Source organism: Egretta garzetta, unplaced genomic scaffold (genome assembly GCF_000687185.1).
Source record: "Egretta garzetta isolate BGI_Z169 unplaced genomic scaffold, ASM68718v1 scaffold172, whole genome shotgun sequence".
NCBI lineage: Eukaryota > Metazoa > Chordata > Aves > Pelecaniformes > Ardeidae > Egretta > Egretta garzetta.
This window is the reverse complement of record NW_009258951.1, coordinates 1,805,554-1,820,519: the sequence shown is the minus strand read 5'-3', so window position 1 is coordinate 1,820,519 and position 14,966 is coordinate 1,805,554. Positions and strand designations below refer to the sequence as shown.

General features: G+C 39.1%; 1 protein-coding gene across 3 annotated transcripts in view; it reads right to left on the bottom strand.

The window, feature by feature from the left end:
* The window catches only part of TSC22D2 (TSC22 domain family member 2), a 30,408-nt gene continuing 15,442 nt past the window's right edge, over positions 1-14,966 (bottom strand). Inside the window, exons 2-4 of one of the 3 annotated variants that reach the window (XM_009634406.2) lie at positions 10,992-11,063; positions 1,858-1,909; positions 1-1,067 (exon numbers count right to left, since the gene is read on the bottom strand). In XM_009634406.2, the coding sequence (XP_009632701.1) occupies positions 807-1,067; positions 1,858-1,909; positions 10,992-11,063 (385 nt within the window). In that variant the 3' untranslated portion in view covers positions 1-806. Of the gene's footprint in view, positions 1,068-1,857; positions 1,910-10,954; positions 11,064-14,966 lie in introns of all 3 variants that reach the window. The other 2 variants (XM_035890016.1, XM_035890015.1) reach the window with 2 other exon arrangements.

Genomic DNA, 14,966 nt, shown 5'->3' with positions numbered 1-14,966 from the left:
TCATGGCAATTTCTCTCTATTAGAAAGTAGAAACAGAAATGAGCAAAGTTTTCTTCATCAAAATAGCCCATCAATTATTTATTATATCACAATAACTGGTGACTACCTGTACAGATGCACTATGGTCTTCATACTTACACTCTATACAAAATTTACATTCAAGCTGGATCTTTACTACCGTAAATAAATACCAAAGGTAAATTGCCATTAGTGTTAGAAATATGCCAGGATTCTTTTGTTCAATTATTGCCTAAACATTTTATCTATTAAACACAATCCCACCTATCATTTTGCTGATACATACATTTATTAAAAAAAATTAAAAAAGTTCTGTGACATTGTTCATGTACATTATGAAAATAGCAGCCCTGTAATAAATAAAACAAATAAATGAAACTAATGTAGGCAAACGTTACTTATATTGAAAGAACAGTGGCTCTTCTTAAGATGAATTGTTACTTCTTACCAGATAGCAAGGCTCAAAGTAATCCATGGGAAATGGAAACCTTGGAGAGCCACCAAAGCTCTTAAAGACCTCACTCCTGCACACCAAGCAAATGCATTCTTTGCATTAGTAACTCCTTCTACGACTTCCCTTGTGCACTGATGACATAACGGACACCAACTGCACTTCATGATATACCAGTGAGGGACAGCTCTTGTAGAATGATTGTCTAATACTGAAAAGGCCAAACACACAACAGAAGCATGGCTACCTGCTTTCATATAAAGTGGAAAGAACATCAGTGGCACACAAGGACAGACTGCTCTCAGGTTTTTTTTTTTTCAAAGGAGGCAAGAAAGCTTTACGCTGAGGAGACATTCGGCTGCTGTGGAGGTTGCGTTGGCTGCGGAGGCTGTGCTATCACTGTTTGCGCTTGTGAAGTGCTACTAGGATTGGCCTGTTGGGTTGAAAGTTGGGATAACTGATCATTGTTTGAAAGAGATTTTAACAGTGCATTTTCTCGTTCAAGTAAAGAGTTTCTTTCAACTAATTCTTTAATTTGTTCCTTCAGGACTTCCACTTCTTCTCTTACTGCATACATCAAATGGCTTTTCACTAGATCCTGTGGAGAACAAGTTAACAGTTACACCAAGTGAAAGAACAATTTCATTCCACTCCAGCCCCAGGATTTACTATTTACTGCTTTCACTGAGGTAAGTCTGGAAAACTAAATCACTCGTCACTAAAAATATATGACTAGATTAGCCTTCAAGAACAAACAACCTAGCCCTTTTATTCACTGTAAAGTGGCCCTTACATCAAAAGCTTTGTTTCCAGCAATAAGTTCTAGTCACCTCGCTTACACTCAAGACAAGGACTAGAATTACATTCCAGCTATTCCAGGATGAAAGCATCAGCTCTAAAGCTTTGACCTGGAGTATGCGTTACACAGTCCCAAGCACGGAGGTGTACGAGAACTAAGAAATGAGAAAACCTTTAAATCAGCAGAAGTAAAAAAAAAAAAAAAAAAAAATCAAACCAGACGTAACTGAAGCTGAACAAAATGCCAAGGATGGCATAGCATAAGTGACAACTAAGAAAAACTAGTGATGAACTTTGCTAAAGTAAGAGACTTAAATGCACTATTTATTTTCCGCACCCTTTTAAGTTCAATCAGCTTGTTCACAGAAATTCACAGGAAAATTTTTTTAAGAATAGTTCTGGGCCAACAGTAAAGGCAATCACGGTTTGTTGTCATCCCATAGTTGACACAGAAAACCCTTTTTTCAAACGATGGTCTCAGTCTGACCCAACTGAAAGGACATTACAGACTCACAGAAACACAACTGGAAACTTATGCTCAGTGATGAACTACTAATCCTGTTAGAAGTAACAACTTATTTTTTACTTACCATTGCCTGTTCTATTTTGTTGTCAATGGCAACAACACTTGCACCAGACGCACTGTAAATATAAGGAGAAAACTTAGTGAGCATGACTGTATTGTTCAGTTACACCTATGCATCCACTGACACCCGCAGGACTCCTAGAACATGCTTTCGCTGGAAAGCTAAAGCTTCAGATTCAAGAATTCAGTACACAATCACGGGGTTCCCCCTCCTCACTGTATTACCCAGTACAGTTAGAGCTCTTAAGAGACACTGCTCCTTCAGTTTATAATTCCTCAGACTTATGACACCCATAACCAGAAAAATGCATTAGAATAAACAGTAAATTAACGGCTTTGATTCCTTGCCTCATTTTTTAGTTTTCTTCACTGAGAAAAACAGGGATTCATGGGATATTCATAAGGTCCTTACCTCTAGCTTTATTTCTGCTAAATTCCTTTTATAAAGCACTGAAGAAAAAAACCTGTTATAATATTTGTTCTCTGGCCTTACTTGAAGACTGCTTTCCAGTTAAAAAGTTCCTGGATCAGCACCATATTTACAACATTGCAACCGAGTGACAGTAGTCAATAGAAGAGTAGGACACGATGAAAGCCCTGAACTCCATGAGCACACTTACTGGGTTTTAATGAATTCCCACTGGGTCACGTTTAACATTTAAGAAATGCACTGCAGTTGGCTGGTTACAGTCAGGGCCAGTCTTGTTCCAAAGACATACTGGTGCAGAACAGTCCAACAAAACATCTCAGTCATCACTGTAAGAATGTGTATTTACTGTGCAAAACAAGATGTGGAACTACATCTTTAAATCCTGGGTTACGGAAATCCAGACCTTAATATTTTTGCTGTTTTCAAGTCACAATACACAGACTCCGATCTCTCCGTTTGGAGAGGAGCTGTAGCTCTCCCCAGCCAGTCAGACAGGGCACCCCGCACCACTGACTACAGCAGAGGAACACCCCCAGGTCAGCCGCATAATGCTCCATCCACACACACGCTCTGTTGGTCCCGTACTCTCCGTGCCCGCCTTCCCATAGTAGGTCTCAGTGGTCCGATTTTACTCCACAGCTCCGTGTCTGACATACGGCAGCAGTTCTTGGACCATTTACCAGGCCTGCCGCTGATAACTACTGATAATGCTCCCCAGCGATGGAAGTTGCTATCAGCAGTGTGCAGCTACGTTTAAAAAAGTTAACATACGTGGAAAAACGCAAGGTTTGCGGTCATGCTTGGAAACCCGCCTCTCCGAAAATACGTAACACTCACTGAAACCCAGAAAAACACTACTTAAGGCATTTTAAAATGAGTACTGGCAATATGCTCAGCAGTATTAGTTACATACGTGAAACAAAGCTCAACTACTGAAAAAATATGACACTATTTAGAGAAATCCATCTGAACAAGTCTCACAAGAATTGTCAGTACCTAGCACCCAGCAGTCACAAGTAGAGGGAATCAGCTTTTCAGACTGATGGAATAACAGCCTCTATTTCTAAATTGAACAAAGCCTGTAATCTGAAACAAAAACACTAAACACCCCTTTCACAAGAAAGTTATTCCACTGTCTTACTGTCTCCTAAGCCTCTTTCAAGCCATGTGCTAAACGTCCTCAGAATAAAAAGTATTTATAATTCATGACAAGGTTAAGTATTCCTTTCCATCTTGAATTAAGGTGTTTCAGATCTATCTGAAACTGTCAAAAATGTCTGTATTCAAGAGCCATTGGAATCCCTAAGACTGCTCCACATCCCTGACAAAGCCTTCCATGAATACCACTCTAAGTCAGGTGAGGCAGCTCTGAAGAGATAAAGACAAGAGCAAAATTAAAGCAAAAAGCATGCTTTGTAGCAGGATCTGCTTCTGCATCGTTACAGAGTAATGAAACACATTTTGTCAACACTTTTCTAGTTAAATTTGAGATTGGGACTTTGTTCTTCTATTCCTGTTTCAACTATTTTGCAGTGTGGTTATTAAAAAAAAAAAAAAAAAGTCCACTACATCACTCAGAGTTAAGGCATTCGATCAGTTCCATGAAAAAGTTTCTTAAGGGGAGGACAGGCAGTCTTCCCCTTAGTCACCTAGAACACCCGTACCTGCATGGCATGCTGCAGAAGCACCCTTCCCACGTTGTACCTTGCACTCTGAATTCTTGTCTGCCTTTTAAATGAGTGCAGTGTTCACAATGTGGGTGTAAGAACTGTCCCTTCCTGTAAGCGTGATTTGAATGCAGCCAGAGAAACTATCCCTCTTCCGCCTGTATTTTATGCTTAAAGAGATACTGATAGTGTTGAAAGCTGTGAGTAGTTTATACACTACTTTTATTCATTTCAATATTCTTGTTGCCCTTATCCCCAAAGCATTTCACACTATTATCAAAGTACAAAGTCAGGATTCGAGACCTGCTCCCCGCACAAATCCTGGTGTCCATCCTGCTCGTCTCCAGCAGGCAGAGCCCAGAACCACACAGACCACCTCCCGCCCACCCCAGGAGAAGTTCCATGCCGACACAGCAGCCTTCAGCAAGTCAGATGCGGTTTTATCCTGATGACAATATTTCATTTCACTTTCTAAAAGCATATGAGAATTAGATTTTATGCTAGCACAACTCCCATATGATTCTGTCCTTTATTCATTTTATGGTACTCCCCATACTCCCTGCAAGACATTCAGAAGCAGAGTACTCCAGTGCCAGCTATTCATATGGTACAGTCCAAATACACTGCCAAATCTTAAGATTTTGTATTTTTCTCAAATCCTTAGCTGTTGATATCAAATCCCAGTTTGCATAAAAATATTTTATCCTATGGCTGCAGAATGGAATGTATAGATACAATCAGTCCTTATGAAAAAGCCGGGGGGGGGGGGCGGCGAGGAATCTGTTAAGTCTCTTTGGATGTTATAACTGGAAAGTGTTTGATACAGTGCATGGTGCATTCACAGAGTGTATATCCAACACTTCAACTTGGAAATTCTTCAGTTAGAAGTGGAAAGACATGTTTAGTTCTTATAAAAGATGTATTACTATTTAGACCAAGTTGATTGCTCCAGGAACTACAGAAGTCTGACAATTATTGTCAAAGCTGTAATACAAACAAAAATCCACACCAAGTAATGTAGGGCAGTTGAAAGGGATGCATTAGGCGTATAATTTACTTTCTTGTTGTTGTTGTAACTGCAAACTTTCCACACCCCCCCTCAAACTGAGCTTTTGCAGTCAACTAGCCACCATACGCACACATTGTAATTTAAGAGAACAATTCAGGTTGACTTCGACCTCCAAGTTAAGGCTACATAAATGGAGGCTCTGATCAAAAAGAGGATATATTGGTATACCAAGATCACTTTGAGGCCCATCAAGTACAAGGCAAGATTTGTATTCAGCAACAATGGCAAAGATTACCAAATACAGCTTGCTATTTCTAGAGATGGACGGTAAACCCCAACATTTTTCTACCTTACACACCAGATAGGCAGAACCCTATTTAGTCTGAGAAATCCTTATTTTGATTGTTTAAAAAAAAAAATCCTAGTGGCTTAAATGTAAGTTTTTTCACATTTTACTTTGAAAGACCAGGAAGAAAATTAGATTTTGACCGTTAACAACACTGCTTAGCTATAGCTCACAATCAGGTATGCAGCATTTGGAACAAAAATGTTTCATCAAGTACTTACAGCTTGCACCTCGGAAATCTTCAGGTTGTATTTTAGGTATATATCTCCTATATGCCTACAACTCAAGAATAGGACTGTAGGTTTTTTGTTTCAAATGTCTTGCAAACAAAGTGAGAAAAGCATCTTGGATGATCATGTACATATAGATTAAGAAAATGGAAAGAGAACTGGTAAATTCAAGTGCAAGTCTGATTTCTAATACACAATATACAGAAATCACGTTTTCCATGATGCGTCGCATTCTTAAAAGCCGCGGTATAACTGACTTCATTGCTGCAAAAACTTTTCGTATGGAGACATGTTATCCCAAGAGTAAGGTAAGATATTATTGGAAAGACATGTATCATCAACAAGCTATAATATTTTTGAAAAAAAGTGTTTGGTAGCCCTGTTAGCACAACACATGCCAGTGTACAGCTTCATTATATAATACTTGTATTTTCAGTGATCAAACAGGCACTCTTTGTAAACCGTAATTTTGCAGTTCAAGAAAGCTTACTTACTATAGACTATTCCAAAACTTTAACAACACTGTTCACAGAATGGGAAAGCAAATAAGTGACTAATGGAAAAATTGAGGACGAGTGGATCAGAAGACAACAAAAAAGGCTAATGTCTTAACTTTAATGGCTGGAGGAAAATGTAACCTTCAACATCATCTCGCATTTGTAGACACCAAGATCTATTTCAGTGGTGAATTCAACAAGCAATACTGCACTCAGCTTGGTGTTTTCACCACTGATGTCTTTAGGTATAACTATCATGCCTCTAAGAGACATGTTCTCAACTTCAAAATTCACTTTGAAATCTAGGTAGAAAGCCTAGGAATCAAACTTCAAAATAAAAGGCATTTGCAGCTTAATTCACTCTGTATGCTTAAAAAAAATAAAAGAACACAGTGGTTCATTTTTTAGAGATTCCAGAGTCCTCAGTAATGTGTGTATTTTATGCCAACATTGGATGCAGTAGGAATAAGAGTTATAAACAGCCCTACTTTGGCACTGTCAAGTACTAGACTAAGTACTAGCATTTCACATTTAAATGAGACTGCAAATCCTACTGACTGGATGACGTGAACTAATTTTGAAGCTTCAGGTTTTTTACTCAGTAACAAAAACCAGATTCTGTGTTCAGCTGTATTGCTGACTATCTGCATACTACTTTCCCAAGGAATTTCTTAGCAGCAAGTCACACACCCCCCAAAGACTGCCAGAATGCACGAGTTTTCTTGCTTTTTTCTTGCTCTTGATATTTCTTTTAAATTTTAGCATCAAGAGTTACTGAACTATTCACCTCATGCTTTTAGACACATAAACCCTATCATTCAACATTGCTAATCCTGCGAGAGTGGAAGAGACTGCCTGCAGAACAGACTACACAAGGGTACACCGATGCTAGCAAGTCTGTCCAACCGCCTCTATAGGCCAACTCTTCCTTTAAAGCATGAGATCTACTTTGCTTTAGGTTAAAGTGGAAAAGATGTTACATGCTGCAGTTTCAGACAGACATCCCTGAACCCAGTGATCTCCCCTAGCTCTTTCATTGCTTGATAACTTGATTTAAAGCAGTAACAACCTTCCTGGAAGGAACAGTAAGGTACCTTGAAGTGTTCCCACATTTGTTTTGCTCACAAGTGAACTACAAACTAAAACAGTGTGTTAATTTGGTTTTTTCCCCCTCATTGGTTTACTCATTTATGAGCTACTGTAGTCACTTAACCAGCCACTCTTCATATCTTACTACTAGCTGAGCTATTTAGTCTGTCCAGAGAAACCTTGTCTATTCTTATAGTTAAGGCACGTTTAATTAGCCTCCATCCAATTACGAGATTTTATAATAACTTCCCAATACAATCAATTATCCAGCCTTGAAAGAATATCTATGCAAGTATTTCAGGTTTTCATAATTTTTCTTTGTCAAAGCCACAAAGAATGTGAGCAAGTTTGAGGCAGTGAATTCACAGCCTCAGGATTACCGGCAGGTGCCTGACTTTCCCTGCAAGTCTGCTTAAGCTCCACATTAGTTCTCTGATGGGGGAGCTGACTACTTGGTTCCACAGGACAGCTACATTTTCTTCAGTTTTACACAGAACTCTGAAGATCAATTATTCAATAACATCATAACTGATCTTAGAAGCAATGCCATGAGCTCTATAAAAGACAGACTACTTCTGGGGAAAACCAAGATGTTGTTTGAGTTGAATTGATTTGGATTTGTTGGTTAGCTGGGTTTTTTTAAACATTAAAATGTGGCACCTTCATAGTTTTGGCAAGTTTTTGAGTTACACTAATGAACCAAACACTCTTCCCTATGCATGCAGACAGTCACATTGCACACCACTTCCATGAGAAGCAAGTATCAAGAAGAAACATATTACCCACAACACTTACTGGATCGGTGGTTTACCTGAAATGTCAGCCTCATCCTAAAACTCTTCAAATTTCACATGGAGTTTTAGACTTTTAATTTAAAATCAGAAAAGTTTCACCCCTAAAAGAAGCTCCAGATAAGGCTACAATCAAAAAGTGGGAGATGTGTAACTCTCTTTTCTCCTGTCTCCAGGAGGAGCACCTCATTTAATAGGCATGGAAGAGGGAAATGGAAGTTTGGCAAAACCCACCACATGAAAAAAGGCTGTCTAATTCATCACATTTACATAAGAAGAAAGATGTTTACCAGCAACACTCAGAATACATTTATCTGGATGCTAATGTGGGGAGAAAAATACACATTTTATGTGTTAATTTGTATTGTGAAGGTTTAATGCTTCACACAAAAATGCAATGGAAACATAAATCCTACTGCTTTAAATTCAAGTATACCAACAATGGCTATGTTTTAAGCAAACCCATCTAAAGCTCCTATGGGACTATTACCATGCAAAGGCAATCCAGGCACAGAAGAGCAGTCACCCAGACTCATGTGAATATGCCAAGAAGCCATTATTCCCCTTCTTAATCCTCTCAGTAACCACCCAGTTGAAAAGACAGACCCATGAGACTTGTGCCCTTAGCAACACCCATGTGAACACCATGGAGAAAAACATTTGCAGGCTTCCTGCAAAGGTGTCAGTAACAACTAGTATTTCACTAATATTTAATGGTTTGAATGTTACCCGCACTCTTCCCTGCCATGGTGCATTAGTGGAAAAAAAAAAAACCAAAACTAGTCTATTTTACTGGAGCAATTTAGCAATCTTTTACTGTCTATTGCAATAGCATGTGGTTAGCTTTGCTGACTTCAAATGGTCCCAAGAGATGGCTGCTCATATGAGAATAATCTGTATTTGTTAGAAAAAAACGCTGAAATTACACAGGAAGATTTTCTATTATGTTTACACTGAAGTCTAACTCAAGACCCTGAGGTTCACAAACTAATTCTGAAGGAGCTGCAAAATATAATTAAGGGGTCTACTGCCAGCAGGCTTAAGATCCTTATGTTTTGCAGTGTGTTAACCCCCACGTTTTGGGATGAGGAAACAAAGAGATTTTGAGGAAATTAGACGACCTTACCATTTTCATGGCAGAGATTTCTCTTTCACAAATTGGAGATCACAAAAAAAGCCCCAAACCACTGTAATTGTTATCAAACCCCTCAAGTCTGGCAGTAGATCCCCACCTGCATTAGAGGCCGTCCTGCCTGTGCAAAGCAGAGCTACCAGGGCACCGTCAGTCGCCCGTCCTGCTGCTGCCAGGACGCACATTGCTGGCAGAGCCACACAAATGAGCTCCACCATTCCCCTGCCCTGTGAAGTGCTCCCCAGAACTCGCTTTACCAGCTATGCCCTTGAAGTTCACTGCATTAGGTTTTCATTGGAAGTTTACTGTTGAAAGATTTTCAGTTTCAGTCACCTAATAAAGCAAAACTACATTAACGTTATCTTAAGAAAGCTTAATAACTGGGTTATAAATGCAAAACCTGCTAAACCCTGTCAAAGACTTTGGAATTTGAACAGATTAGAAGTTTAAAACTTGCATCAATCCTGATGAGTTTGCTTCAATGTTTTTACAAATACTTGTTTTTACTACAAAGTGTTCAATGGCAAAGGTGCAGGCCTATTTTTAAAGGAAGCCATTTACATTATTCTACCTGAATTTAATGTTTTCTATATCCCAGGCTTCCAATACTTGCTTCAGACATTGTACAGAAACATCAGATTTTTGAAGCCTCCATCTTATTCATTAATTATTTGATTTTAGGGTTTTTTGAATCAGCTTCCCCATCTTCAGAATTATTTCAAATTAAAAGACACAAAAATAGAGAAACAGATGAAGGCTAGACCTTAAAGTGAGCTTTTGGTTTAACTACCAAATTTGTGTTCAAGGCCCTGAAGTTTATTTCAGATAAATAATGAAGTCCTTGGAACCTAAATACCAACTCCATCCCATAAATATAGAAAAGTGGCATCATCCAGAGCTTAAGGCAAAAATGCAAATTTGTACAAGTTTCTGCTCAAAAAGGAAGATGTGCTTTTGAAACTTAGTCTACTGCTAGCACTTCAGCAAAAAACAGAGCAGGATGCATTAGCATTACTTTTAACCATCACTGTTGTATGGTATACAAATTGTTGCCAAGCAAACTTTAAAGGATTCCATTACGCTTTGCAAGTTGAAAAGCCTCTCAAGTCAAATACAGCCAGTGCAATGATGATACAGTTATCAATACTTCAATAGCTTCTACAGAGCTTGCTAAGCAGAAGTATTGTGACAAGCCAGTGCAACACAAGGCATGAAGTCACATAATCACTAGGACTTCAACTTAATGCTGACAAAAAAAACCCTTCAAAATCATTAAAGTGAGGGAAAAAAACAGTTTGCAGCTACTGATGAATTAGTAATGCATCTCTGACAAGTCATATCCATAAGAGATACGACTTCGTTGCACTTCATTGCAGTTTCTCGCCATGAGTTCAATGCCAACTTAGTAGGTTTACTTTGTCCTCGTATCTTGTCATGGTTCACGTTTGTACCACATCTAGCTTTACTAAAGCAGAATGAAAGCAAGCCAGAAAGCTTCCTTTCCTGGTTTTGAGATGGAAAGATTTCAACTATGCCAAAACTGTGTTTCAATAACATTTTCACAACTTGTTTTCTGATATAGGACTCAATAGCCACAATGCCAAAAAGTTTCTTTTTTTTTTTTTGGAAAATCATATTTTAGTGCAGGTCAGCTAGTAGCTGAGTAGCATTAAACTCTTTCAGCTTACACATGATGTATGATACATGCATAATGGAAGGAGGAAGAAAAAATGTCATGTCATATTTTAGATTTATTTTGTTTTAAGTTTCAGTACAAATACTTCACTTCCATGACTGCTCTCAGACCTTCAGGCTGCAGAAGTCCAATACCAAGTTCTAAACATAAGCAGCAGTTCTGTGCAAACGAAAATGACGAGAAACTTGCATAGAGCAAAGCTGTTCATGCATACCTCAGCACGTATGCATTCCATACTTAAGCATTCATACCTATCCCAGAAGGTCTTTGACTCGCGTAACTTGTTGAAATGGAACGCTTGGTAGAATGCAGTTGACGGATTCCTATGAGATCCAAGAATCAGACAGACATATTGAAAATGGGTACGTAATAAAAATACTAACTCTCTTATTCAACCTTCACTACAAAGTAAATTAGCTGTCCAGACAGGTTAAATTTACGTCCAAAAGTTTACAGACTTCACAGAATGCCTAAAGAACAGTTCAATGACTGAAAAGCCTTACTGTTTCTATGGGTTTCCTTTAAGGACATACAGATTCAAAAAGAAAAAGTAATCTTCAAACCCTATGGATTTTCATGCTATTTCAAGTTGCTACTGTAAAAAGACAATTGTAAAGCCATTAATGAAACATCTCATGTCACGCTGACAATCTTGTACAGGTAAGCTGTATACCACTCTAATGCTATACACACCTAAATTCAAGAGATACCTTTCACATTTTTCATATTTCACAAAATGTCTCTACAAACAGTACCCAGCATTTCTATTCTACTTAGCACCCTAGTTTATATTCAAAACACATGAGTTCTCCAAAGGGACCTAGAAGTCAGAGCTAAATATGTCTCATTCAAGCTACAATAGATTCAGTTACAACTGAAAACCAGATCAAGTTAAAACTGAGAAGCGGAATCTACATCGCTAACTTTGTAAGTGGCTGTCAGTCATCCTCATGCTCCCCCTTCTCAATGTGCAATAGGGCAGCTGCTGTCCGGAGGTGCTTGCCAAGCAGTAAATCCGAGTGCTCTCACTACCACCCTGGGTCTCAGGCCTTCAGCACAGGCTCCAGGAACCTTGCTGAAAACCAGACACTACAGCACAAATTCTGTCACCAGTGCCAAACCCCTGGGACAGCCTGACCTTCCTCATTCAGCGTGCATTTGCCCCATAGATAGCAACTATACCAGGAGTGTGATTTGAAGATCTTGATTCTCCGAAGTCTCATCTAAATCCTTACTGTTTACAAGATACTGAATGAAGCACAAAGTCAAAATTCTCTACTGCTTAGTGGCTTATCAGAACATTATACTTAAGCTTTGAAACTCCTTGTAGCAATACCGCAGTTCATCCTTATGTTGCTATAGCTAGGCCAGCCCTAGAGAAGAATGCAATAGCATAGCTGAAAAATCTTCAGAAAAGCTAGTATTACTTCAAGTTTTTAAAGCCAGTTTTGAAATTAGAACTGTATACCTACATTAGAAGCATAGGTACCCATCGCTTTTCTAAGACTGCAGCAAGAAGACTTCTTAAAACAACCGTCTTCAAGTTAATTAATATTTCCATTTAAGTACAATTACTGTATATTTAAAATCATAGAACACAAAAGAAAAGTTACAGAAGCAGCACCATAACAAAACACTATCTGTGGTAATTTGATTCCCAGGGCAGGTGTATACCAAAAACCTTGCAAGAATAACATTTGTGCATCAGCAATGATCAAGAATCACTTGTTCTTGACACTTGTCTCTCCTTCTCCCACCTTCACCACTCTACCCTTCAAAAAAAATTTCCATTCAAGTCTGGAATTTAGCTTAAAACCTGCTACAGAAGTTGCTTGATCAAGCTGATACATATCATGCTCTTGTGCTGGTACTACTTATGTTTTCATAAGTATTGCACACTTGAGTGACAACTAAATACAACTAATTATAGGAAGAGCGACACAATAACTAAAGGACATTTGAGTGACACGGGGACTTAATATATGGAAAGCAACTGGCATCTGCAGATCAAGAGAGCATTCCTTTGTCGAAGGGAAGGACGAGGCCCAAGCTCTTCCTAATTCAGTTGTCTGTGAGGAGTATGTAGCAAGTCTCTTCCTCAGAAAGTGACCGTAAATAGAAAGTCATTTAACATGCAAGATAAATTTACTTGCAGCATATAAAACCCTGTTGCTATTGTTAGGTATAAAAAGTTGTGGTTTATGACCACATGGCATGTATTTCATATGGTCTATCTTTATACTGATACCTTATATGCTATATATTCTTGTAATAATCTTAAGCAAATATCTGGAAAGGTATGAAAAAGTTTTCCTTGTTAAATTCTCGTTTGTCCGCCCTGCTGTTGAAATTGGTTTTGTATTACTTCAGGCAATTAAGAGAACATTTTCTACTCCATAGCTATATTTTAGCAAGATGTTAATTGGGGGGTGGGGTGGGGGGGCTACCTAAACAGGAAAAGCAAATCCTCAGAGGTAACATGAACAATGCCTAATATGCAGGTCTGAACAAATACGATTAAGTTTCCGGCTGCTGAGGCATCTATTTTTAATCACAACAAACAGTAAAAGGTTAGAGAATTACTAAAAACTCCTTTCAGTTTGCAGAAACGATGGAGGAAACTGCTTACAGAAGTAGCATAACCTAGCCTGCTGCTGTGTCTCAGCTGAAACACCAGAACTCCTCTTGATGCTACCTCACCTGAATGTAGGGGACAGCCTGGACCAGAAAAGCAGATTCCTCAGGTCCCCTCCCCAGCAGACAGCCAGGTCCCAGAGGTCAAGACTCAGCCCCAGCTGTTGGTAGACTGACACAGTGGAGCCCAACAGCCAGACAGAAAGGGGACGTCCCTGACGCCGAACCAGAGAAAAGGAGCCCACCACCAGAGCCACTGCAGGAGGCACACCAGGCAATTCCCTTCCTTCATCTCTGGCAAGAGGGGAGAACAGGTATTCCCAAGGACAGAGAGGCTCGATTCCAGTCCCAGAGACTATGGCAGACAACTAGCTTTAAACATTCAAACCGTATCTCACTTGGTAAAAAATGCCTCTATGTCTCTATAAAGAAGTCCTACAACATATACTGCATTTATTTCCTTTAAAAGCTCACAAATATCAATATTCACAACACACTCCCATGCTACAGCTTCTAACAATAGTTTTAATGCAACAGAAATTTGATCTAAATTTAAAGGATAAGAATTATTCAGTTCTCTGAACACTTGAAAGTTCAAGCTGTCCCTTTAAAAGGGAAATCTAAACCACATCCAAAGTCTCACCTCATATTCAAATGAGTATCCTCCCTCTGCTATTAATCAGGACAAGCACATGCCAAATACAAACTTTATTCTAGAGAGCTCTGCTTTGCCAGAAACCATGCCCATTAAAGTTGGCAAATTTTCAAGCATACAGATAAATGCCTTTTAGTTTAAATAGTGATACTGGCTTTGGAAGTGCTGGGTATCAGCTTGGCATACAGAGGCTGCCTTTTTCCAGCTACTACCTTCGAAGGAGGAACAGTAACATCATTGCTCATGACATAGCCGAAGCTACATTTCAATCTTCAAACTACTGACCAACATCAGCATTTAAGGGCAACAAGAAGAACATGTGAAGAATACCACACTCCCCACACTCCCTCCCCCCCAGTGGCAAAATAAAAAATTCACGCTACACCACCTCAGACAGTTCTCCCTTCCAGTATCACTGACTACTGTTTTCATTAACTTTGAGAATAGGAATGATCCAGAAGATTAAAAAGGCCTAAGCACCTATCTTTGAAGAACATGAAAATAACAGGTCAGACAGCCCATGCTCAATGCCTCAGAGGAAAACCAAAGCAAAGCAGAACCACCTATTTATTACCTAAACAGCAGCAAGCCAACATGGATGGCCTTTTCAGAAGCTTACATCAGGCAAAAATTCCTTCTGAGGAAAATTAACAGGCCTCATAGAAAAAACACAGAAGATGTGATCACATTATAAATTAGTAGAGCGTTTAGTGCCATCTTGCATGACATTTCTGTAAGAAAGAACACAGCTTTATACAAAGCGGGTCCACCATTGATAACTACTCTGTACACGTGGCTCTCCAATGGTTCAGTGGAAGAGTGGAAGGATGCATCAAACAGAGCTCTCCAGGGGTGTCCTCCGAGTGTGTTATAGGATACTTTAATCCATGACTTGGACAGTGGAGTACAGACTATCTTTATACCTGCAGATGATCTG